The sequence below is a fragment of the Dipodomys ordii genome, unplaced genomic scaffold (genome assembly GCF_000151885.1).
Source record: "Dipodomys ordii isolate 6190 unplaced genomic scaffold, Dord_2.0 Scaffold20, whole genome shotgun sequence".
Classification (NCBI taxonomy): Eukaryota; Metazoa; Chordata; class Mammalia; order Rodentia; family Heteromyidae; genus Dipodomys; species Dipodomys ordii.
The window spans coordinates 269,597-294,798 of record NW_012267236.1 but is presented as its reverse complement, the minus strand read 5'-3'; the positions used below and the strand labels follow the sequence as shown (position 1 = coordinate 294,798).

At 38.9% G+C, this 25,202-nt stretch overlaps 2 protein-coding genes across 2 annotated transcripts; one reads left to right on the top strand and one right to left on the bottom strand.

Moving 5' to 3' along the window:
• Positions 1-7,669, top strand: LOC105983704 (protein CEBPZOS-like). Its single transcript, XM_013013678.1, has 5 exons — positions 1-64; positions 2,610-2,720; positions 4,379-4,423; positions 5,085-5,169; positions 6,851-7,669. Exons 2-4 carry the CDS (start codon positions 2,618-2,620, stop codon positions 5,165-5,167), a joined length of 231 nt encoding a protein of 76 aa, XP_012869132.1. The 5' UTR covers positions 1-64; positions 2,610-2,617; the 3' UTR covers positions 5,168-5,169; positions 6,851-7,669.
• Cebpz (CCAAT/enhancer binding protein (C/EBP), zeta) lies at positions 5,194-25,185 on the bottom strand. The gene is made up of 16 exons (XM_013013677.1): positions 24,995-25,185; positions 21,310-22,799; positions 18,284-18,515; positions 17,371-17,557; positions 15,837-15,925; positions 14,474-14,527; positions 13,966-14,068; positions 13,789-13,857; positions 13,066-13,132; positions 11,778-11,878; positions 11,445-11,502; positions 10,960-11,156; positions 9,068-9,154; positions 6,057-6,121; positions 5,884-5,965; positions 5,194-5,342 (listed from the first exon to the last, which is right to left on the bottom strand). The coding sequence occupies exons 1-16, from the start codon at positions 25,148-25,150 to the stop codon at positions 5,194-5,196; spliced, it is 3,186 nt and encodes a 1,061-aa protein (XP_012869131.1). The 5' UTR covers positions 25,151-25,185.
• Positions 25,186-25,202: the final 17 nt, after the last annotated feature.

Genomic DNA, 25,202 nt, shown 5'->3' with positions numbered 1-25,202 from the left:
TGCGCAGCTTCGGTGCGCGCGCCTTCGGTGGGACAGACTGACGTGGGGAGCCCTCGTGCGCCGGGTAGGATGGGCGTCACCCCGGGAAAATCTGGTCCCTCGCAGACCCCCGAGGGTCCCTAACTCTAGTTCCGGCGAGCCGGCGCCGGGCGGGCCCGGGGCGACCGTGGCCGGGCCTGCCGGCGCGCTGTGGGCCTGGGGCGGCGTGCGCCCCGGAGCCGGACGGCGCTACGGGCCGCGGGGCTCCCGACCCGGAGCTCCCGAGCTGCTTTTGCGCCTTCAAACCCGGGCCGTGGGTTCTGCGCGGAGCTGGCCGCTCCCTGTGCCAAGCATGGCTTGGTTTTTTGTTATTTTTGTTGGTCTTGGGGGCCTGAACTCTGGGCCTGGGCGCTGTCCCCCAGCTCTTCACTCAAGGCGGGCGCTCTACCACTTGAGCCACAGCGCCACTTCCGGTTTTCTGTGTGTTTTATTGGAGTTAAGAGTCTCACGGATTTTCCTGCCCGGGCTGGCTTCGAGCCGCGATGCTCAGATCTCAGCCTCCTGAGTAGCTAGGATTGCAGGCGTGAGCCCCCAGCGCGAGGCTGCTTGGCTTGTTTAGCTTAGAGGGTGGAGGAAAACAACTCCTTCCCACCTACTCACCTGCCTCTGGTTATCTAAGTTACTTGGAACTTCACTTTCTGCATTTCCCATGAGAACAGTGAAGGCTTTAATCTTTTGATCCCTGAGTGATCACATTATCAAGATGAGAAAAGGGAATTTTGGGGCGTGGGGACACGTGGTGGCCGTATTAGAAGGCTAATACTATAAAAAGAGAGTATTTCATTACCTCTACCTCAGTCCTTGTGAAAAGAGGTGGAAGCAGAGGGAGTGAGCCAGGGAAATGTTAAAACTGTCTGGGGGGCAGAGACAGTGTGACAGCACACAGGGAAACTAAAAACCTGAGATTACAATTTGAGTTTACATTTCACATATTAAAATGGCATATCCTAATTTTTACTTTAAAAGACCACTTACCCATGCTGGGATGGTGGCTCAGTGGTAGAGTGCTTGCCTTGCATGCATGAGGCCTTGGGTTTGAGTCCTCAGCACCACATAAGAAGAAAAAACTGCAATGGTACAGTGGTTCAAGTGGTAGAGCGCTAGCCTTGAGCTGAAGAGCTGAGGGACAGTGCCCAGGCCCAGAGTTCAAGCCCCATGACTGGAAAAACAAACAAAAACCCCCAAGACCACTTACCCCTCTTTGGAGGAGATACCAGGGATTGAGTTCAGGGGCCGTAGATTCCCTCAGCTTGGTGCTCTCACAGTGAAACCCTGTCTCCAGCCGGGTGTTTCAATGGTTGAGATGGCTTCATGGACTTTTCTGCCATGACTGTCTTGGAACTCTTAAGTCTCTAGATCTCAGCCTCCTTCTTGAGTAGTTGGGATTATTGACCTTAAGCCACTAGCTCAAGGTACTAGGGGATCAGACTTCAGGCCTCACAAATGCTAGAATGCACTCTGCTACTGAGCTACACCCCAGCCCACTAGACCTCCTTTCTTAGTTGGCTTTCAGTTATAAGAAAATCAAGTCACTTAGCCAGGTGCTGGAGGCTCTCACGCCTGTAATCCTAGCTACTCAGGTGGCTGAGAGCTGAGGATTGTGGTTTCAAATCAGCTGGAGCAGGAAAGTGTGTGAGACTCTTTAACTCCAGTGAACCACTAAAAAACTGGAAGTGGTGCTGTGGCTCAAAGTAGAAGAGGGCTAGCCTTGAGCAAAAGAGCTCAGGGACAGCGCCAGGCCCCGAGTTAAAGCCCCTAGACCAACAAGAGAAAAAAAAATCAAATCAATCGACTATAATCAGCTTTCTACCTGTGGTCGGCCTCTTGTGTAATTTGGAGTATCTGCTAAAGGATGTGGGTGCCGTTTTTAACCAAGCCTCTTGAGGGTGATGCAATTTGTTTTTTATTTTAAACTTCTTTATTGACATAGATTACATAAACTTCACAGTACTGTGGGATAGTGATACTTAGCTAATGTCACAAACACATTTTAACCTTCACAAGGTGAATTGTCATCATGGTGATGCAATTAGTTTTAAAAGACCTAATAGCAATTCTAGAATAGGAACCGAATAATTTACTACTCAGTTTTGTACTGTCTAGTAAAAACTGTGGTATGAACTGTGGCTCACTTCAATAATTTCATAAATGAACTCATCACTAAAAAGGTAAAACCACTTAAAAAAAACCTTATTCTTTGTAGGCACTTATACTAAGAGCCTGCATATACCAGGCCTATTAAAGATCACCTCTTAATTCCTAGGTCAGCTAAAATGTTGGAGTAACCTGTCTCCTACCATTGTGTATCTTCAAGAAACATGTAAAACCTTGACTTCACTAGTTGACAGCTCCTGATCTTCTGTGCTTTGTCTAACTGTGTTATCTTTGAAGTTTATTGTGCTCTAGGCATTGCTACAACTAGGTAGGGAGGGCATGTGTAAAAAAAGCATACGGTAACAAGAATGTTATTTCCTATATACAAAGCATCCAAGAACTATGTTTAGATTCAGCAAATGAAAATTTATTTATACATGCTCATTCAGGTCGCTATTATTGTTAATTTAGGACAGCCTGTACCATGGAACCAACAGTGAAGAAGATCTTTAAAGGAGTTTTAGCAGCTGAACTTGTAGGCATTTTTGGAGCCTATTTTTTGTTTAATAAGATGAACACAAACCAAGGTAATCACAATTCTGTAAGTAGTTATGCTTTCTAGAAGGTTGTACAGGGACACATTTGGGTACTAAATGCTAGTGGCACTTGTGGACACACGTTCTTCAGATTCAGTGCACTGAATGTTTTGATGGACTCGTAGGGAAGCAGGTACATTATTGTAAAACAGGTGACTCTAGTTTGTTAGATTGGGGAGACTCCTCATCCCTCCATGGCTTGCACTAGTAGGGAAAAGAGAGCAGGACCCTGGTTGTAGGCTGAGACAACAAGAGAACACCAGGCATTCTCAGGATACTCTTTCTACAGACCATTCTAGTCTTCTCTGCATTAGCAGTGACACTAAAAACCTTTACCAAGCTGTTACTAAAACTCAACATTTAAAAACTATATTAAAGCCCTCAACCTTTTAAATTAGGAAATGCTGCCTTTTCTTTCTTGGGTAGTGACTATTTTGGAAGTTTGTCACTTGTCTTTTTCCGAGTACTCCTGTACCAAGGTGTAATCTATACTTTTAAGCTGTACGTAAAGAAAGCATACAGCTTTTTTTTTTTTTTTTTGGGTGGGTCGTGGGGCTTGAACTCTAGGTCTGGGCACCATCCCTGTGCTCTTCAGCTCAAGGATAACACTCTACCACAAGAGCCACAGCACCACTTCCAGTTTTCTGAGGTTTACTGGAGATAAGTCTCAAGGCCTTTCCTGCCTGGGCTGGCTTTGAACAATCCTCAGATCTCAGCCTTCTGAGTTGCTAGGATTACAGGCGTGAGCCACTGGTACCGGCTCCACCCCAACAGTTTTTAAAAGCAAATTAAAGTTATCAACTTAAAAACTATGATCTTTGTAATTTTGTAATAGGTCAAAGGCTGATTTTTCTTAATATGTTTTAACATTTCACATGATTTTATAAATGGCAGCTATCTTTTATTTATAATTTCTTATCAGGGCAAAGTGACATCCATAAAAACAATAAAGAATTCACAGTTCATACCATGCTTTAAAATCTTAATTCTAAGTAAAACATCATACATACAAGTCAAATTAAAAACTCTAAAATAACTTTAAGAAAGCTACATACAAAAGCTACCTAGATTTTGTTGTAAAGAATTTAGCTCTAGGATGACTTTAAAACAAAACCTTTGCTGATACAAGGACACAGGATAACCTATTCCAACAATGCTACCCACAAGACAGTATAATGGAAATGAACTTTACAATTTTGAGGGAGGTGGGGGAGACAAGGGATAGTGGGAGAACAAGAGAGGGGGTAGTAATGTTTGACAGGAAATGTGCTCATTGCCTTACTCACGTAACTGTAACCCCTCTGTACAGCATCTTTACAATAAAATAAAACTTTTTTTTTTTTTGCTGGTCATGGGGCCTGAGCTCTTGGGCCTGGGCGCTGTCCCTCAGCTCTACAGCTCAAGGCTAGCACTCTACCACTTGAGCCACAGCACCACTTGCAGCTTTTTCTGCTTATGTGGTGCTGAGGAATCAAACCCAGGGCCTCATGCATGCAAGGCAAGCACTCTACCACTGAACCAATTTCCCAGCCTACATATACATCTTAATGTCTGTGATTCATTGACCTTAAAGCACTGAATTGTGGATCTATGTGTTAGTATAATGAATTTCTGACCATATCTAATCAAAACTTTTTTTAAAATTTCAGATTTTAGGCAAACAATGAGCAAGAAATTTCCCTTTATCCTGGAAGGTATGTTTTGCCTTAAGCAAAAATATAATACAAAGTAAATTTTGCAGATAACCTAGAAATTCTATAGTAACTTTATGACTAAAGGCTAAATGAATTTATTTTGTGATAACTGTCCAATTTTTAATACTATTCTCCCCTTATTTAGATCCTTCTGAGACCACACAGTGTGGAAGATTCTCACCTAGTGTAAACTAGACAAGGGCACAGTTAGTGGACTGGATTCTTTCTTTACTTTTTGGTAGTGATTGAACCCAGGTTCCCCCACATGCTAGGCAGGTTCTCTAGCACTGAACTACACTCCGATGGATCCTTGGACTTGAGAATGAGACCTCTTTGAGGGGGCAGAAGCAAACCAGAGCTGAAACCTTTAGGTTTGAAAGATTCATTTTCCCCTTTCAGGTTTGCTGTCAGGTAGATATTAAATTCTACCTAATGGAATCTTTAAGGACTGAACAGATGACATACTCTTAAGGCTAACATTTGATACAATGTAAAAAAGAGCGCTCATTACATAATCAGTAGAATGGCTTGCGCTTACAAGTGAAGTAAAAAATCCTGTGGTTCTTTTCATTTTACTATGCAGCAGTATGTGAAAGCCTGATTTTCTCAATGTTTTAACATTTCACACGACTTTATAAATAACAGCTGTCTTTATTTATAGTTTATTACAAATCCGTTGAAATGTCTGGAATGTATGGAATTAGAGAACAAGATCAAGAAAAGTGGATGAATAGCAAAAATTAAGAGTAAGAAAAAATTTAATTTATAATTTACTTTGAAATTCTCGTTTTCTTTGTTTTGTGGCGTTTTGGAGTCAGCCTCTTCTTTTTGAAATTTTTCTTTCTTTGGATGATACTTTTTGTGTCTCTGTTGTGTAGCCAATCGTCACGTTCAGCCTCCCACTTAAGCTGTTTGAGGCCTTTAAGAGAAGAAAGATAAGTGTATTACACGGTAGATTCTGGACTACTATACAACATCCAACTGAGCAGCAGGAACTCCAGGTTTGCCATGGACTGCAGTTGCTCACTTTATTGTCAAAGCCTCACGTCTTAGGAAATGAAAGGAACAAATGCTAGTTTCCCTTTCTCCTGAACACTTTTACTTGCAAAAGAAAGAAACTACCAAAGAAAGAAGTATACAAAGGTACTTTTAGCAAACTCATTCTATGTAACAATAGCCCACCTCCCTAAAAACAACAGTTAACAAAAAAATTTATAGTCTGTAGCCTTTTCTTGGATGTTTAAATACATTTTAATTATGTATCCTCTATAGAGTAGGAGATGAAAAAGCTGTTCATTCAGGTTGTAAGGTCTCATAACAATGTCCTACCAAATATTCATCAGCCAAGTTCTCTGTGTTTGTTTTAGTACAGGGCACAGATCCCAGGGCTCATGGAATACTAGGCAAGTGCTCTACCACTGACCTACATCCTAGGTGAAGACTATTTTCAAGTTACTTACTTGCATTGTCTTTGTTAGCCATGGCGTTCATACCAAGGTTATCAAACTTGGATCCCACATTTTCATCCAATAGGTGACCAAACTTAAAAAAGGAAAGGGGTAGTGTTAAACATATTAAAACACTTAAAATAATGTAAATCAATTAACTCCTTAAACTAGCAAATTAGCTTTACCTCTTCTGCAGACACAAACAAGCTGGAGTCATTGAAGTTTCCTCTCTTCTTCTTACTTTTTGGTCCTTGAAAAATATGTTTAGATTATTCAGTTTGAACTCTAATGACTTCAAGGCAGAAAAGGTCAAAAGCTATGTAGATATGACCATATAAGATGATATTAAGTGAAATGAACCCCAAGATAGGGACACAAGTGGTTTTTTTCTTTCTTGCTATTGTTTTTAATGTATTTATAATGTACTATGATTTTTTTTTCTTTTGTATCTTCTTCTCCCACAGTACAACATGGTTTTCACTGTATTTGATTCTGGTGCCCTGCATCTTGTATACACATTTTTCTATTTGGGGAAGGGAAGGGAAATAACAAAATGCTGAAATAAGGATACAGGTTGACCCATTGCAACAATGAGATGTACAAGACACTATGTTGAAAACAAACTTTACAACTTGGGGCGGGGGGAAGGGATGGTAGGGGAAAAAAGAAGAGGTAACAATGCTAGGTAGGAAATGTACTCATTACCTTACTCATGTAACTGTAACCCCTCTGTACAGTATTTTTACAATAAAAAACATTAAAAAAAGAAATCTAATGACTTCAAAATGGAATATCTGTCAATACAATTATTTTATTTAAAAACATATTTTGGCAAAAATATAATGGCAAGTGCCTTCTAGTAGTGAGAAAACCCTGGAATTTAAAGATACAATTTGAGAGCTGATATGTATGACTTTTTTAAAAAAAGGCTATCTTAACAAAAGTGTTTAGATAACAATAGTGTGTTCTTCTTTTTCAGAATTCGCTGCTGATCCTTTTACTGGAGAAGAAATATGTACCAAACAAGACTAAATTCTCACAGCGGACATGGGCAAGGTTTGAGATAGTTAAGACAAAATATAAATTTTAATTCAGAGGTCTTATTCTTTGGACTATGGAAATGTCATGAAGATATGTCTACAGTGTTATCAATATACTTTATACTTGTGAACTCATCTATTCTTCTGGATCTATAAACTTTTCAAAGTTGACAATAAGAAAATGTTATTTTGGGTATTTATTAACTTAAATTCATACAAGATTCTAAAGGTATATTAATTAAAAATACTGTTATAATGAATTTTCACCTTTCTTGAAATATTACTTTTTTATCTTTGATATCAATGTCTATAGCACTACTAGAGATTACTTTTAAAACAATTATTTTACATTAATGAGTAATGCTATTATGAATAATCATACCCACAGACAAGTATATGTGTGGCTATTAGAGAGCTACTTTTGATAGAATAGCACTGGGAAGATTTTAGTTTTTGGCTTCATTTATCCTGTATGTATGTAGCTGTGGTCTCAATTAGAAAGCATTTTTGTGCCACTTTTTAATTCTTAATGATACTGGACACCTATACACGGATATAATGTACCTCTTTTCGCTCCCTCTCTTTTCCAAATCAATCCCATCAGGTATCCTAAAATCTTAGGCTAATTTCTCCTGAAATAATATTTATTAAAGACATGGTTACCAAGGGAATAGCACCTTGTCAAAAGTGCAGGAGGATCTGAGATAAATATTTTTTCCCCCTAATAGATGATTTTTTTGGTTGGTTGTGGGGCTTGAACTCTGGGCCTGGGCACGGTCCCTGAGCTCTTCAGCTCAAGGCTAGCATTCTTGAGCTACAGCACCATTTCTGGTTTTTGAGTTGTTAATTTGAGGTAAGAGTCTCACGGACTTTCCTGCCAGGGCTGCCTTTGAACTCGATCCTCAGATCTTAGCCTCTTCAGCAGCTAGGATTACAGGTGTAAGCCACTGGCACCCAGCCTAAGGGAGGATCTGGAGAAAAACTCTGCCTTGTATTTAAGCATATGCCACTAGCTAAATATGATATCATGTCATCTAAAAGCAGGTGATATTGGACAATAACAAATACCTACTAGCTGTTTTCTAGCACTAGGGGACAATCTACCAACAATATGTAGATAAAGTTGTTAAAATTGTTTTTCATTACTTTTTAGCTTGGCAAATTAATTTTTATTCAGTATTTATTTGGAAGCAGAAGCTAAATATATTGGAAGCAAAGTATATATTGTTTCCTACAATGTTACCACAAACTTAAAACTATCACTTGACCCAACACTCTTTCCATTTATTAGCACCTTTCAAATGGTATACTGTAAAGCATAATTTTGTAAGATGCAAATAATGTTGGAAAATAGATTAATGGAAAGAACTGAAATATTTTCTAAAACTGCAGTCACCTAAAATAGGACAGCAAAGTTAATAAATAAGGGTTTTCACAAGGGTCAATGGCAAAGAATGTTTGAGCAAAGGAAAGAGGTATTGATATATATTTACATATATTCAAAAAGTATTTTGAAGATTCAGGATTTGCACATTATGCCAATAAATGCTTTAACTATGAATGACAAAATGGTCTAAAATTTTTAAATGTGAGAAAAAACTTAAAGGAGAAAATGGTATAGGTAATATGAGGGAGATAACAGTCTTCACATTAAAAAAGATCCTCTTGCAAAAACATCTTTTGTGTCTATATGTATGTGTGCCAGTCCTGGTGCTTGAATGCAGGCCTGGGTGCTCTTCCTGAGCTTTTTTGGCTCAATGCTAGCTGTACTCTACCACTTGAGCTATAGCTCCCCTCCCAACTCTTTTGGGGGGTAGTTTATTAGAGATAAAAGTCTCATGGACGGAAGTGGCGCTGTAGCTCAAGTGGTATAGCACTCGCCTTGAGCTGAAGAGCTGAGGGACAGTGCCCAGGTCGAGTTCAAGCCCCATGACCGACAAAAAAAAAAAAAAAAAAGTCTCATGGACTTTCCTGCTTGGGCTGGGTTCAAACCATAGATCTCAGCCTCTTACATTGTTCAGCTAAAGAAACATCTGTAGGAAAAATCTCTCTAAATTATACAAACTAATTTTATTCACCAAAATTATAGTGAATAGTGAATACTACTTTTCATGTAGAAACTGCTTAGGTTTAAGAGATTAAATGCATTTTCTTACCTTGAAATGACCCAGCAAAGTCGATATTACCTCCACTCTTTCTCTTGCTTCTCTTAGCATTCACTGCGGAGTCAACTTCATCAAATTCTATTACCCAAAAAAGTTAGATATAAGCTATTTATAAATGACAGGACTGGCGAATATTACTTCAGAGTACACTAAAATCTAATAGCAAGATACTGTACTGTTATTCCATGGGTTTGTACCTTTACAATAACATTAAAACAAAGACTTCAAACATAAATGTAACTGGTATAGTTCTCTATATTGTACAACCATATAATTTACTAGGTTAATTAGACCAAATAAAAGAATGTTTGTTTTCAGTACTGGGATTTGAACTTGCTAGGCAGATATTCAATTGCTGAACCTCAATTGCAGCTCCAGTCCTTTTTGGTACTGGTTATTTTTAGGATAGGTTCCTACTACCTCCTGGGTATGTGCTTGGCAACAATCCACCTATTTTAGGCTTCCAAGTTGTAGAGGGATGACAGGCATGTGCCAACTATGAGTTGAAAAGGGTCTTGAAGCCGGGCGCTGGTGGCTCATGCCTGTAATCCTAGCTACTGAGGAGGCTGAGATTTGAGGATCATGGTTCAAAGCCAGCCCGGGCAGGAGAGACCTTGAGACTCCTATCTCCAATAAACCACCAGAAAACCGGAAGTGGCGCTGTAGCTCAAGAGGTAGAGCGCTCGCCTTGAGCTGAAGAGCTGAGGGACAGTGCCCAGGCCCAGAGTTCAAGTCCCACGACCGACAAAAAAAAAAAGAAAAGGGTCTTGAGAATTTGCTCCCTGAGCCTGTCTCAAACCATGATCCTCCTTGTTCTTAGCCACCCATACATCTAGGATTACAAGTATGAGCCGCCGCCCAGCTAAAATTGTAACGAAGAAACTTGTGAGGTCCAATAGCAGGAAGTTAGGCAGATATGTGTATACTAACTAGAGCTATGTGAAATGCCAAGAAAAGTTAGAAACAGTAAAACAAAACAACACAAAACAGTGTTTGGTGCCCTGTGCTAATTTTTGTTGTTGTTGTTGGTTGTGGGGCTTGAATTCTGGGCCTGGGTGCTGTCCTTCAGCTCTTCAGCTAAAGGCAGGCACTCTACCACTTGTGCCACAGCGCCACTTCTGGTTTTCTGAGTGGTTTATTGGAGAGAGAGGGAGTCTCATGGACTTTCCTGCCCAGGCTGGCTTTGAACCGTGATCCTCAAATCTGGGCCTCCTGAGTAGCTAGGTTAGAGGTGTGAGCCACTAGTGCCCAGCTTCTGCTAATTTTTAATAAGATAAAATTTTGATCTTCATCTACTCCATCTAGGTGCAGAACTATGATGAGGACTTTAAAATATCGTTACTTTTTTTTGGTAGCAGTGAGGCTTGAACTCAAGGGATTCATACTGCTAGGCAAGTGCTCTATCATTTGAGCAACGTCCTCTAACCCTATATTCTTTAGTTATTTGGGGGATAGGTCTTGTTTTATGTCTGGGCCAGCCTGGACCACAATCTTCCTATTTATGCTTCCTGAGTAGCTGAGGAGCATATATACTATTATATCCAGCTTCTCACATAGGCTAGGTAAACACTCTTGCTCTGAGCTATACTCCCAGGTTCTTGTCAATTACTCTTCTAACATTAAAAAGAGGACAAGTAACAATATAGCAGGTACTGTATAGAGAGGTTAATCCTTAAGATTAAAGCAAAAGATCAGCACTTAACTCACCTGCTGAAAAAATAAGCATCCACAAAACCCACATTTACAAGAAGGAAAAAGGTTCTCTTTAAATTTCTGGTCTGTGTGACTATTCAAACTAATAGTCACTAATTAGTTTGAATGAATAGCTATATTAAAGATCTTTAATAAAAAACTTGCCACATGGAGGAAGAGAGATGTAGTACCTGGAATGCCCTCATTTTCATCTTCCTGCACATCCATAAATGTTCCTCCATCTTCATCAACTTCCTCGAATTCTTCATCATTCATGCTTCCGAGAGAAACTTCATCATCATCCAGGTTGCCAAACTCATCATCACTGCCCTCAGAATCGTCATCTTCCAAGTTTGCCTTCGTCCTTTTTGCTTCTTTCTTCACATTGCTGGAAAACACACAAAAACATCATGCAAAAGAGGGCAGTGTTTTCTAATGTGTGTTAATGCAACTAGCAGAGTATGAGGCTGTTGACTTAAAAGGAAATGACACATTGCAAAGTATATTAATGTTCACTTTTGTAAAGGTTCAGAATGAAAGTACTGTACTGGCTTCCCAAACTTAGCTGAATACATTTTCCTTGGATGTCACATAGTTCTATGGTCTCCTCAACTGGGCGACAACAATTTGGAAAATGCAAAGGAAAAGAGTAAGAGAAGAAGGAAAAGTACTTCACCTGGCAAAATCAAGATCATCCTTTCCAGAGGAGAAACAGTTATCATCTTCAAATGTGTCTGCAAGAGAATATAGAAACTGTGATACACTGCAAAGAATAAGAAGGTTGACAGGTCTTCTAACTAATAAAACCAATATAGTGACAGGATTGTTTAAAAGAAGCCCCAAAATGATACAAATGTGACTACTGCTGGTTTATGTCAACACAGTTCTTAACCCTTCACTTTGTTATATAACATTCTTAATCACTCAGCTCACTTTTGCCCGTAATAGCCCATATTTTATTAACAAATAGTAATAGATTATTTTACAAATTGAATCATAAAAATGTTACCAATCAGTTTTTCAAATTCCTCATCATCCACATCTTCTATACTTTCTTCATCTGCATTCCGGTTTTGTTTCTCTTTAACAACAGCAACTTTCTTATAATACCTAAAATAAAATGCAAGTTACATAGTTTTACTAAAGATTTGATCTTGTGTATACCGAACTGGGTAAGAATGAATGAAATTCGTATTTAATATGTAAGAAAGGTTTTGAATTCAATAATACCTGTAATGTATATGTGAAGTGTAATAAATTTAGAAGACTTAAGTTTCTAGGCGAGCTCATACCTATAATCCTAGTTACTCAGGAGGCTAAGATCAGACTCTTACCTTCAATTATTCAGCAAAAAGCCAGATGTGGAGATCTTGCTCAAATGGTAGAGTACCAGTTATGAACAAAAAAGCTGAGTGAGAACTTGAGTTCAAGCCCTAGCACTGGCATAAAAAAATACAACATACAATTAAGAAGTCAGGAGTTATTGCATATTCCTGAAATCTCAGCATTTGAGAAGCTGAGGAAGAACGATTATGAGTTTGATGCTAGCTGGAGCTAACCAGCAAGATGTTGCTGCAGAGGCTGGGAAGTTGGCTCAGTGGTAGAGCACTTGCCTTGCATGCCTGAGGCCCTGGGTTCAATTCCTCAGCACCACATAAGCAGAAAACGCTGCAAGTGGCATTGTGACTCAAGTGGTAGAGCGCTGGCCTTGAGTTGAGGAGCTGAGGGACAGCACCCAGGCCCAGAGTTCAGGCACCACAGACCGGACCCCCCCCCAAAAAAAAGATGTTGCTGCTGTTGTTATTATTTTGTATTTTGTGCTGGTCCTAGGGCTTGCAGTCAGAGCCTGGGCACTGTCCCTCAGTTTTTGGGCTCAAGGCTAGCACTCTACTACTCTGAGCCATAGCTCCATTTCTGGCTTTTTGGTAGTTAATTGGAGATGAGTCTCATGGACTTTCCCGCGCAGGCTAGCTCTGAACCATGATCCTCAAATCTCAGCTGCCTGGGTAGCTAGGATTATAGCTGTGAGCCACTGGCACCTGGCCTAAGATGCTATTTTTTAAAAAGAAAAAAACAAGGTAGAAATGAATTGGAGGTGTGACTCAATTAGTAGAGTGCTAGCTGTGAGCAAATAAGGAAATGAAGCCTAAGTTCTACAAACTCTGATTCATAAAACAGTGATTTAAACTTCCCTTACAAAAATGGATAGACATATCATTTGTAATTTTCATAACATGCCAATGACATCTAAAGCTTTATAAATAGCTCCCCAAATGAAATGACATTAAGTATATTACCTATAGAAAAACACTTCATCCACTGGTATTTGGCTTTCTTCTTTTGCAAGGAACTCCTTGCTATTCACTATAAAAATAAAACCAAAGCATTTAATTTTTTACAGTCCTTCATGGTACTCAGGCTTGTGAGACTACATACAATCTTTTTTTTTTTTTTTGTCTTTTTTTTTTTGGTACTGGGGATCGAACCCAGGACATTGCACTTGCTAGGCAAGCACTCTGCCACTGAGCTACATCCCAGCACCAGACTACATACAATCTTAAAGCATGAGCAAGATGGGCAAGAGATTTGGAAGCAAAAAGGACAATGGAGACTCAGCATTCAAAACTACTGATTATAGAAAAAAACTGGGTGGTAGGTACACAGTCCACCCACAAGGGAAGGTCAGGGTCTTTGTTGTTTTCCAGTTGGATATGGGATCCAGATTTCAAGATAAATAAAAAAATTCAGTAATAATAATTATCATTATAAACTTGCCATTTTGTCTTGGAAGAAAATGACAATACTAGCTATTCTAAGAACATCTAGTTGAAAGTATATAGAGAGCTTTCTACAATTTTACTTAATACTGAGAAAACTATGAAATGAGAATAAAACACTGTATTGACTTTCTGTCTTCACAATTAAAGTTTGACTCATTTTGATTACCTTGATAAAGTGGAGTTAAGAATATCAATTGATGTTTTACTTTTCTGTTTCAACTGTCCAAACTTTATACTTACCAGCAAGACTGCGAATGTCCTTTATAAAATGTTTCCTTTTGGGCTGCATCACAACACTGTCAGTATTCTCTGAAATGCAAATCAAACTAATATAAGACCTAGCTATACTGGCTATAGGCTCATATTATTTTCTAAACATAGCAGTAAAAATGCAATAGTTTATAGAGTGAGACATACCTTTGCCTTTATGTGGCTTTGGATTTCGGTATACGAATCTATCCAAGAATCTTATTAGTGTGAAATCCTCCAGTGGGTCCCCTGAATACTGAATGTGATTTCCCTGAAAAGCAGAAAGCGAGGTTTTAAGAAGTTAACTAAAAAATAATACACTGGTGCATAAGCAACAAATGTCAGTTATCCCTATCATACATATTTTAAGATGAACTGTGGATTTCATGGATAAATACTATTAATGGAGAACAACAGCCAGGAACCAAACCTTGAAGTGATACACTAGAAATGAGAAAGTGGAGAAGATTCTTTCTCTAGAAAAGCCAGAATGTGGCAACTACAATAGTTTTCTAATGGCATATAACCCATTCATCTTAGAGTGGGAAGAATTATTTGCTACTCTACATTACATAAGATGCTGCTCCTTTATAAGTGCAATAAAACATACATGATTCTTTCTGTGGGGGAAAACACTATGACCAACAAGTGATAGGTATTTTTTGAATACACTTACCTCAAGGATAGTCTTTGCAAAAAGGGCCACAGAAGGATGAAAATGCTCAGCTAACTAAAAAGAAAAATGTGAATACATCAGTGTTTCTAAGGTCAACCCATCCCATAATTATAGCATGAGGACAGCTACAAAGTTGAAACTTAAACACATCAGAAAAGTGATTTTTTAAACACTCTTGTCTTAGGACTTGATACACTTTAAAATCAAGGATTTTACCCAGGAATCCTCATGCCTATAATCCTAGCTATTCTTGAGGCTGAGATCTGCAGATCAGTGTAAAAGCCAACCCAGGCAGGTATCTTCGAGACTTTTATCTCCAATTAAACAGGAAATATAAGCAGAGGTAGAATAAAAATTCAAGTCCTAGAATAGTGACTCCTCACCTATTGTGGGAGTTATGTTCCAGAGACCCCTGCAATAGGTGAAAATGAGCAAAGCAGCAGTGTTAGCTAGTCATCCCTTGTTATATTACAGTTCACTTATTGCTACTTCACAGATTTTCACCTATTGTGAGGAGGTGCCTCTGGAATGTAATTATTGCAATAGATGAGAAACCTCTACTTTTTTTAAAACTCATGATACAGTGAAACTGCAATAAGTAAACTGTGATATAGCGAAGGACAAATGTATGAACAAGTGCACATGGACATACATGGACAGAATAAAGGACTCCAGGACTGTGGGGGTGACAGATAACTTCATAGGAATATATTCAACTCACTTTACAAAAGAAATCAGAGAAAGGCTATCAGAAATACAAATTCTCTTTCCTTTAAAAGTAACTATTTGCAAAAAATTCTAATAATGCACAAAGCAAACTTTATCCATTTTACTGCAGTTTCATGCAGTCATCTACCGACAGAAAGCAATAAATCACCAGGTGCTGGTAGCTCATGCCTGTAATCCTAGCTACTCAGGAGGCTGAGATCTGAGGATCACAGTTCAAAGTCAGCCCAGGCAGGAGTCTTGTGAGACTAATCTCCAATTAACCACCAGAAAACCAGTTGAGCCAATCAAATGGTATGGTGCTAGCCTTGAACTGAAGAGCTGAGGGACAGCACTCAAGCCCAGAGTTCAAGCCTCATGACCCCCCCAAAAAACACCCCAAAACAAAAAAAGCAATAAAAAATACAACTGTATGTTATTTTGTACAAAGTGAACCCCTTAAAAACCATTTGCTACCAAATATGCAAATTTCATTATTTATTAACTCTTGTATATATTATTTGCAAGAAAAATGCAAACTAAAAGGTATAGTTACAAAGGCAAGAATATAAAGCATATAAATATATAAAAATATATTAGAAAATATAAAAACATAAAAATATAAATATAAATAGAAGATAATTTGAAATTGCTTCACCTTTTTGAGTTCCCAAAGACTTGTGTTTTCAGCTCCACAAAACAAAGGATTTCTACTGAATGGATCGTAAGTATTTAACTGTTTGCCACCTACAAAAAAACAATGAATGTATTTCCAAATGCTTTATTCCTAGCACAAGAGGCCACTAAATCTACCGCAGTAGGTATAAGTTCCAACATTCTTACTTAGTCCAGTATGTTAGATTTAAAGTTCCAAGTCTTTTAAAGAATTTATTGTCGGGGCTGGGAAGGTGGCTCATTGTTGAGCGCTTGCCTTGCATGCTCAAGGCCCTGGGTTCGATTCCTCAGCACCACATAAGCAAAAAAAAAAAGCCGGAAGTGGTGCTGTGGCTCAAGTGGTAGAGTGCTAGCCTTGAGCTGAGAGCTGAGGGACAGCACCCAGGCCCAGAGTTCAGGCCCCACAACCGGACCCAAAAAAAAAAAAAAAAAAGAATTTATTGTCAAAGTTTAGTATTTGTTCTTGAATAAAACACACAATGTATTTACCCCAACTACTATAAGGTTTCTATAGTAACTAAAAGTGAAAAAAAGTCATAAATGTTACGACGAAATTAACCTGAAAATGGAATAGGTCAAGTCTTTTGTGGCTATAGAGCCCATATACTTGTTATCAAAAGCATGTCCAGAAATAATTCTTGCTTGGAATAGATTTACATTACCTTCATATTTTCAGACAATCAAAATTAAAACAAAATTTCATGGTCTACTATGAACTGTCTCATAATACATATGTTTGTCACCCTTCTAAAGGATTACTCTTATTTTGGTCTTCAGGGTAACTGATAATTTTTTTTGGCCCTACTATCCTATTAAGACTTAATTTGATATGTGTGTTTCACAGAAAGTTTTACTGTAAAATAGTGCTTTAAGAAGTTGTAGAGGAGCCTGGTACCGGTGGCTCATGCATGTAATCCTAGCTACTCAGGAGGCTGAGATCTCCAATAAAACACCAGAAAACTGAAGTGGCGCTGTGGCTCAAGTGGTAGAGCGCTAGCCTTGAGCTGAGGAATAGCGCCCAGGCCCAGAGTTCAAGCCCCACGACCAATAACAAATAGAAGTTGTAGAGGGTGAATATGATGATCAAACAATAGAACCAAGAAATTCACAATAAATAATCAAATATTTCAATATATGAAATATAATTAACAGTGTATGGCCAAATCATACTCCATGTATATACTATCTTTGGGTATCATGTGCTCCATGTTTGAGGTCTTGGTTCAAAGGTATAATCGGGCACTTACAGTGGAAGGAAATGAAATTTATGGTACATCTAATGTTTCCACAATTTCTTCATCTGCCTTCCATAGGTCTAATTGATGTATACTAATGTGTGGTTTGTTAATAAAGACATTAGTAACTTACTACGTTAAAAATTTCCTTCTATGGATGCAGATGTAGCTTAATGGTATAGTTCTTGTCTAGCATGCATAAGGACCAATCCAACCTGCTCTTTTAAAATGAAGATCAAAGAAGAAACTAAGGTAATAATTTAAACATTAAAAGAAACTCACCTTTCAAATTATCAAAGTGTACCCAGGAAGCTGTCTTTGGTTTTTTAGTTTCTTTATTATTTTCAGACAGAGTTTCCTCTGTTTCAATCTTTTTCTCTGCATCTATTTCTGATTCTTTATCTGCATCTGTGACCTGTTCTATGTCATCGTCCTCCACATCAACAAAATGTTCTTCATCATCAGGTCCCTAACAAAAACATACTTTAATGAGTCTATGTTAAATGGCTCAATGAAATTTGCATTCAATTTTATAATCTATAGTTCTGAAGATTCACTCATTGCAATTTTAACAAAATATGAAATAAAGTGGAATGATGCCATCAATGCTAGTTAGAATGAAAGATTACGCTCTTCAAAATATAATCAATTTTTTTTTCTTTTTGTGGCAGTATTGATGCTAATTCAGGGTCTGGGTGCTATCCCTTAGCATTTTGGCTCAAAGCTGCCTAGAGTGGCATTGAAGTGCTATCCTCAGATCTCAGCCTCCTGAGGAGCTAGAGTTACAGGCATAAGCCAAGAGTTTGATCCAAACAAAGTTTTAAGAGTTCCTGAAATTTTGGAACTATTCCTTGAAACCATTAAGTTCTCAAATACCTGATATAAATAATCCTATAAAGCAAGTGCTATTTTCCATCTTAACATTAAGAAACAGGTTTAAAAGATATACTACTAGCTCTTCTACACCATCTCATAATTGCAGTTTTTAGTGCAGTACAGTTTATTACAAGTGGAAAGGCCTATCAATCTGCTTAACTAGTTAACTATAGTTAATCTAGCACTAAAACTCAGATTCATCAAACTCTAGAACTTATTATAAGCTCTAGTAAATTATGTTGTCATTGAAGCAAAGGAAAACAAAAAAACTAATATATCACAGCACCCACTCGATTTAAAAAGCAGTTGTAAAATATACCAGGTGATCATCCAGTTGACTTCTTAAATCTGGTTTTGCTTTAAGGATCTCAGACACAAGATACAAAGCCCCACATATGAATGGTGGCATCTGTACACAAGTAACTTGGAGCAACCTCTTCAAAAAAGCCTTCACCCGGCGCAACACGATGTCAGCTTTCAGAGACTTGTAGACAAGGTTAAGAAACATAGCTTGCTTGGAACACATCATCAACCCTGGGTCCAACATTTTCCTGTAAAATGATTGAAGGACAAATATTTCTTCATAAAATCATCTCTATAACATTTTAGACTCAACAGCCAATCATATAACTGAATCTCAGTGATAATTTCCTTCTTGTTCAAATGAGACCATTTCTGCCCTAATAGATAAAATGTAACTCAGTGACCCTCAGACAGAGTTGATGATGATTAAAAAGGGAAGGAAAGGCATGGGAACAGGAGGCATCAGCCTCCCCCCCCCCCTTTTTGCCTGTATTTGCCATTTTTTTCCATTTTATAAATCAACAGGTAGAGCCTTAACAGTGTAAATTTTATACAGATATAGAAAGGCCAAAGGGAAGCTGACTCACAAAGCAGTGGACTAGGAGATGGAGATGAGGGGCTTGTCCTTGCATTGCTACTTTACTTTCTGGATAACCTTGGGTATCCAGAAAATAGATCATGAAGACTTTAGGTAATCTATGGCTCAATGTACCAACTGCAAAGTACCCTTTCCATCCATGCCTCTCTGCTCAGAATACTCCTCCTTAACTCTCTCCATATACACAGCACATGAATTCAATTCATCTACTTCTTTCAGTCCCAACATGTATGTTGTCCAGTTTCACAAGCTGTTTCTTTGCTTTTCTGTAGTTTCACTCAAGGTCCAATAGGAATTGTCTTTGTTATTATTGCTGTAACCCCAGAATCTTAGGTTATAAGGTCAATGTTGGATGGATGCATAACTTTTAAAAGCAGATAGATATTGCTTGTAACCCAATCCAATGTTGGACAGCTTGTTTTGCTAGAAATTCTGTTTTCTTGCTTCTGGGGAATGAACACAGGGACTTGTGCATACTAGACAAGTGTTCTATCACTGAGGTGTTGTCCTAAATTTTATGCCTAGAAATTTTTTCTTTGTCCAAAGCTGAAACCTACTCCTGGGTTATATCTAACCATGAGATCTTAGGTGGCTGGAGCCCAAACTATCCTCAGCAATATATATCAACTACACTTTTAACTACAAAGCTTTTCAAATATTTGAGCCAATATAGCTATTATGTGTCTCTAACAGGCTGCTCAACTCTAATCTCATGTTTGGGGTGATGGTACTGGGAACTGAATGCAGTGCCTTAACATGTGCTCTACCACTGATCCGTTATCAGAGCCTTGCTCGTATTTTAAAGTACTCCATTCCTAGTTGCTAATTCTAGAGATTCTTCAACTCTCGTGGACCTCCAGACCATAGAATGCTCATAATGAACCCTATCCTCCACATTAGCTTTAATACTATGTGGTGGAATCATTACTTCCTTGCTTCTAAGTACTTTCACTACTGCTAGAAATATAATCACTTATTCTTGTGAAATGTTTTCATACTGCTGTACATACCCATGTCCACCAATTGCCAGTTGTGTAACTATAGAATCTCTTAGTGATACTTTTAGTTTGCTATTGAATTCTTTACACACTTAAACTTTTCAACATTTCTATCCATTTAACTCAGTTTTAGTCACAAACTCCATCCTATATCACAATTGAGAATTTACACAGGAGAGTCTCCATCATTTAATAAAAAATGTTCCTGAAGTTTTTGACAAATCATATTTCTATAAACCAAATGTCATTTCTTTTGCCCATTAATAGGGAATTTTCTTTAAAAGGATTTACAGTAAGACCCATAACAAGCAAACACTTCATGAGTTTACAAACCTCATAAAGAAAACCATCTGTGAGAGGTGCTGGCAAAGAGCAATTAAAACCTCAGGAATTATACTTTGCTGTGTTGTATACTTTGCTGTGTTCAATGAACTTGTGATATTACATGGATATAGACAAATGTTTTCAGAAAAATTAGAAGTTCTTTAAATATTACTGCGAAAAACCTTCAAGACTCCAAATCCTACATTTTCAGCCTTGGGACAGTTCCCAAACTAAAAACATTACTACTTAGCAGCCAGCACTTAGTGAGCTGGGTCATGTTAAGAACTTAACATACACCTGAAGATTATATGTTAGTACATATATCGCTGTAGTTTGGTTTTATGTTCCCTCTTAAGGTCTGTGTGGTAAAGGCTTGGGTTCCAGCAGGGTGCTACTGTGAGATGGTGAAACTTTTAAGAGGTGGAATTTAAGTGGGGGAGGTCTTTAGGTTCTTAGGGAAGGACCTAAAAAGAAGGCTGTTGCATCTGGCCCTTTCTTCTTACAAAGCTAACATACATTAACTCATCAATCATCATTAAAGTCCTGGCTCTATCAGTCACTGGCTTTATGATCTTGGGAAAATTTTGCAATCCTCATAACTATACAAGATAGATATAACATTATGCTTTGAGTTTATGCTAAATTAACTACTGTTGTCCATGTTTCTTTACACACACACACAGAAATATGACATAAAAAATATATATAGCACTGTTGGAAAGACCAGTATACAAAACCTTAATGTTGAAAAAGAGGGTTAAACATGCCCTTGTCTCAAAAAGCTGAGATTACAGGTATGTATTATCATGCCTGGCTGAAAAAAGCATACTTGCCCAGCAGATAACGATGCTCTATGGAAGAGATATAAAAGTAAGAATAAGTAGAAGTTTCTTTCATACCTGAAATCCTATTTCCTTAGCATTCCAAAAAGAAATGTAGCAAAACATAAATTTTGCTTTTAACTCAAATAACTCAAAAGTTGGTGAGTACTGAGTTGCTGAGGGAGGCCTCATCTCCAAGTTTCTAACTCTCCTCTGGTCCAAAAGAGAAGCACTGCACTGAACTTGCCACATGAGACCAACTTATTCCTGATATTCATACATTGTCGTACAGTGTACTTACCTGTATAATGCTGAATAGTATCGATCAGAAATTGTCTGCTGAGAATTCATTACTTGAAAAAGTAACATTAAGGCCTGTACACTGGTACTGAAGTTTACAATATGCAACACCCTGAACAAGGTATCTATCTGCTCCCTCACTTTGTCATCACCTGTCTCAGAATAGGGGTATGCCCTATTCACACCTGTTAAAAGGGCACTAAGCATTTTTGACTCAATATCCTTTTTCTTGATACAAGTCCGAAAAAAACAAAAATAAAGAGTTATTAATTTGTTAGCCAGTTCACTTTCTTCATGGGAGAGGACCATTTGATTCAAAAAACAAATTGCATAATATTGAGCTTTGGAGCTGATATTTGAGCGAAAGAGAAGCCTTTCTACTTCATCACATACAACTCTTTTCATATTGGGATGTTTACAGAGTAATGTCTCTAATAGATGAGAGGCTTTTGTAGCAATTTTATTCTGAGGATCTCCCAGTTTATTCACTACCTGAACAAGAAGAGCCTTTTCTTGCTCAGGTTTGTTACAAAGAAGCTCATGAGCTGTAATAAGGGCTCTAGTTTTAGTGGCTACTAATGAGTCATGACTTAAAGTTTCTAAGACCTGCACAAATTCAGCTACTGAGTGTTTCAGCTGGTGTTCAAAGTACCACAATATCAGTCTTCTATCTCGTGAATCCTTGTTGCCACTGGACATCTTTTCTAGTTTGTGGAAAGGATGCTGGCTGAAAATTCTTAGCTTCCGGCTATCCGGCAAAAGGTCTGTGATGAGTAACTCTTTGAAAGTATCCAAAGCCATGAGGCACTGTTGTTTGCTGCCTTTCTTTTTAACAAGGTTCACCAGAGTTTCTACAAAGTGGAGTGTGTGAACAGCATCATCCTGGATGAGAAGAATCATGGCCGCCATTCTGTCACCTAGTGTTCCTGAGGATACAATTGCCTTCATCCAGGTAGAAGAGCCTCCCTTTTGATTATTTGTCTTGTTTTTGAATAGGTTGACTTCATGTTCATACAGCTTCTGAGCCAGGGTTTGGTACTTAGACACAACTTCCTGAGACTGGGGTTCCAAAGAATATTCATTGCAATACTCTAGATCAAACCATTTGCCTCCAGGCTTGAGTAACAATGTCTGCCTTTCAAAGAATTCAAAGATGTCTTGTTTTTCTTTGTTCACTTTTGGCACACTGTCATTCTTATCAGAACACTGTTCTGGCTTATTCTTATTTTTCTTCTTGCTGACTGTCTTTTCATTTTCTGCTGAATTTTGCTTTTTCTTACTTATTGTAGATACTTTGGCTTCTTTTTTGCCGGTATTTTCTTCTTTTGTTGGTTCATCATCTTTAATTAAGGACTTTGCATATTTAGCCAAATTAAGGTTTTGAATAAATGCTTCCAATTCACCTTGCTGAAGGTCATCAACTGCTCCTTTTTTGCCTCCGTCCACCACTTCCTTATTCTCATCCAAAGTAACCAGCATAAGATAATCTTGCTGCATGAAAACACAAGAAAGTAAAAACATACATTGTGAATCCAGCGTTCATTTAAAACTTCCTCTTTGAAATTAGTTGAAATCAATGAAACTAATTATTATGGTAATACCTAGAATCCTATCTTATGCCCAAGTAAATACTTCATGGATAATTTTAAAATGTGAACAATGACACCATAAAATAACACAAGTACAATATAACTAAACTGAGAATTTCAGAGTAAACATCCTTCAAATTAAAAAAAAAAGCCTCAGAGTTCACAAGGAACAGGATCAGCTAAGTTACCATTTCTTCTCACACACAAAGCACAGAGCAAACCAACAGACAAATAACAAATTAAAAACAAATAGTAACAACTCATAGTAAAGTGGTTTTAGTGGCTTAATATGAAAGTTCCCACACATCAGTGATAAAGGGACAAATATCCAGTAGGAAAACCTGCAAAGGATATGAACAGTATAGAGAAGAGAAGGTCCTTCCATGATAAAAAAAAAGTTCAACCTTGCATTTACAGAAATCCAAATTCAAACCACAATGATACATCCATTTAACCTGGTTTGGATAAGTGAGAGAATAAGGTGTTTGTGAACAGGACTGATGTGAATGTAAATGGGCACAACCTCTATTGAGGGTAATTTATCAAAATCAAACTATGGGGTAGGGAAGTGTGGCTCAAGTGGTAGAGAACTTCTCTCTCATGCTGGAGAGTCTCTGGGCTCCATTCTGCAACAACATTAAAACAAGCAAACACCTAAAAGGCACATCCATAGCCTTTAATCTGAAAGTGCACATTTGGAAATGTGAAGCAAAATATGTTTAGTGTCATTTACCACAATTAGTTAAGATTGCAAAAACAAGGCAACAACTTAAATAACCAAAATAAATGGCTGGCTAAAATTAAGATATAATAATTTAGGCAGTCATAAAATCAACGACACAAGATTTTTTTTATAGATATACATTAGATTCTTGAAGGTGGAGAAAAGAGCAAAATATATGGTACTGTGTAAAAAATGACACATAATTCATAGACAGGTGCTGAGTAAGTATCTGCATAGTAAGGTAGAGACTTACTGGAAGACAAAAGTTGTTATCATGTGGCGATATTACCTATTCAGATATTAAATAAAATTCCTGTAGAGAGTAAGCTATTCTTACGGGTAGCAAATGTCTTTCCTTCTAACCTCATCTTTGGTCTCCAAAGAAAACAATACTTCTAGAAATCAGAACAAATCCTGCTTATGTATCTGTTTATAATCTTTTTGTTGTTGTTGTTGGTCATAGGGCTTGAACTCTGGGCCTGGGAGCTGTCCCTCAGCTCTTCAGCTCAAGGCTAGTGCTCTACCACTTGAGCCACAGCGCCACTTCCGGTTTTCTGAGTGGTTAATTGGAGATAAGAGTCTCACGGACTTTCCTGCCCCGACTGGCTTTCAACCATGATCCTCAGATCTCAGCCTCCTAAGTAGCTAGGATGACAGGTGTGAGCTACCGGCGCCCTGCTCAGCTTATTACGATTTTTGAATGGAGAAAAGCCCTTTCTCTTACATTTGATTATCTCAATTCTTACTATTCTTCCTTCTTTCTGCGTCGGCTATAGTGCATTTCTGCCTCCACAGCACCAGTTAGGCGCAATTACACTTTGTATCTGCGGTTCCAGCTGACAGGTACGTACGTAGCTCTCTCTTGTTCTTCAGGGTTTTTTGCTCAACTCTCTTTTCAGAGATCCTCTCTCCGATCCTACCATTTAAAACGGCAATGCCCCTCACTACTTGGCGTCTGAGGAGCAACCACTTCACGTGTTTGTTTGCTGTCTGTCATACTAGCCGTGCGTTCCGCGAAAGGGGCCTTCGGGAGCGCAGTGAGCATGCGCAAGCACGCCCAACGCTCAGAAGTTGAAATTCCCACACCGCGGACAACACTGGAGCGCGGGGTGAAGACCGAGGCGCTGGGTTTCTCCCGCCTGACCCCGCAAAGAAATGAAAGGGTCCTCTACATCCTAGGGCATGCGATCACGCAAACGTTCTGAGGGAACGTTTGGGAACGCGTGGGAAGCGCCCGCGGCACACTCGGAGGGGAGACTCGGGCCCAGGCGGCCTCCTCGCCCCGTGCGGGCGCGGCCGGAGCATCGTTCCGACCCGCGAAGCCTCCCGGGCCCGGTACCCGAGCCCCTTCCCCGGGGGCCGGCGGCGCTCACCTTAGTGCCTCCGAGGCGCAACACCTCCTCCAGGGAGAACCCACTGTCGGCTTCCACGCTGTCATCCCCGTCTTCCTCATCTGGATCCTCCACGGTCGCCTCCGGGCGCCAGGGCCGCTTGTCATGGAACTCCAAAGGCTTCTTGGCCCCCGACATGACTAGCAGAGCACGCGCGCCCAGCTAGCGCTCACTTCCGCCCCGCCCGTGA

What these genes read in the sequence shown, in the direction of transcription:
- LOC105983704 (XM_013013678.1), top strand. Translation starts at nt 2,618, where the DNA reads ATGGAACCAACAGTGAAGAAGATCTTTAAAGGAGTTTTAGCAGCTGAA. An exon ending in TAAGATGAACACAAACCAAG is followed by an intron (nt 2,721 to 4,378) that starts GTAATCACAATT and finishes TTAAAATTTCAG; the next exon opens with ATTTTAGGCAAACAATGAGC. An exon ending in ATTTCCCTTTATCCTGGAAG is followed by an intron (nt 4,424 to 5,084) that starts GTATGTTTTGCC and finishes CTTTATTTATAG; the next exon opens with TTTATTACAAATCCGTTGAA.
- Cebpz (XM_013013677.1), bottom strand. Translation starts at nt 25,150, where the DNA reads ATGTCGGGGGCCAAGAAGCCTTTGGAGTTCCATGACAAGCGGCCCTGG. An exon ending in GTCAACTGGATGATCACCTG is followed by an intron (nt 17,558 to 18,283) that starts GTATATTTTACA and finishes TGTTTTTGTTAG; the next exon opens with GGACCTGATGATGAAGAACA. An exon ending in GATGAAGTGTTTTTCTATAG is followed by an intron (nt 11,879 to 13,065) that starts GTAATATACTTA and finishes ATTTTATTTTAG; the next exon opens with GTATTATAAGAAAGTTGCTG.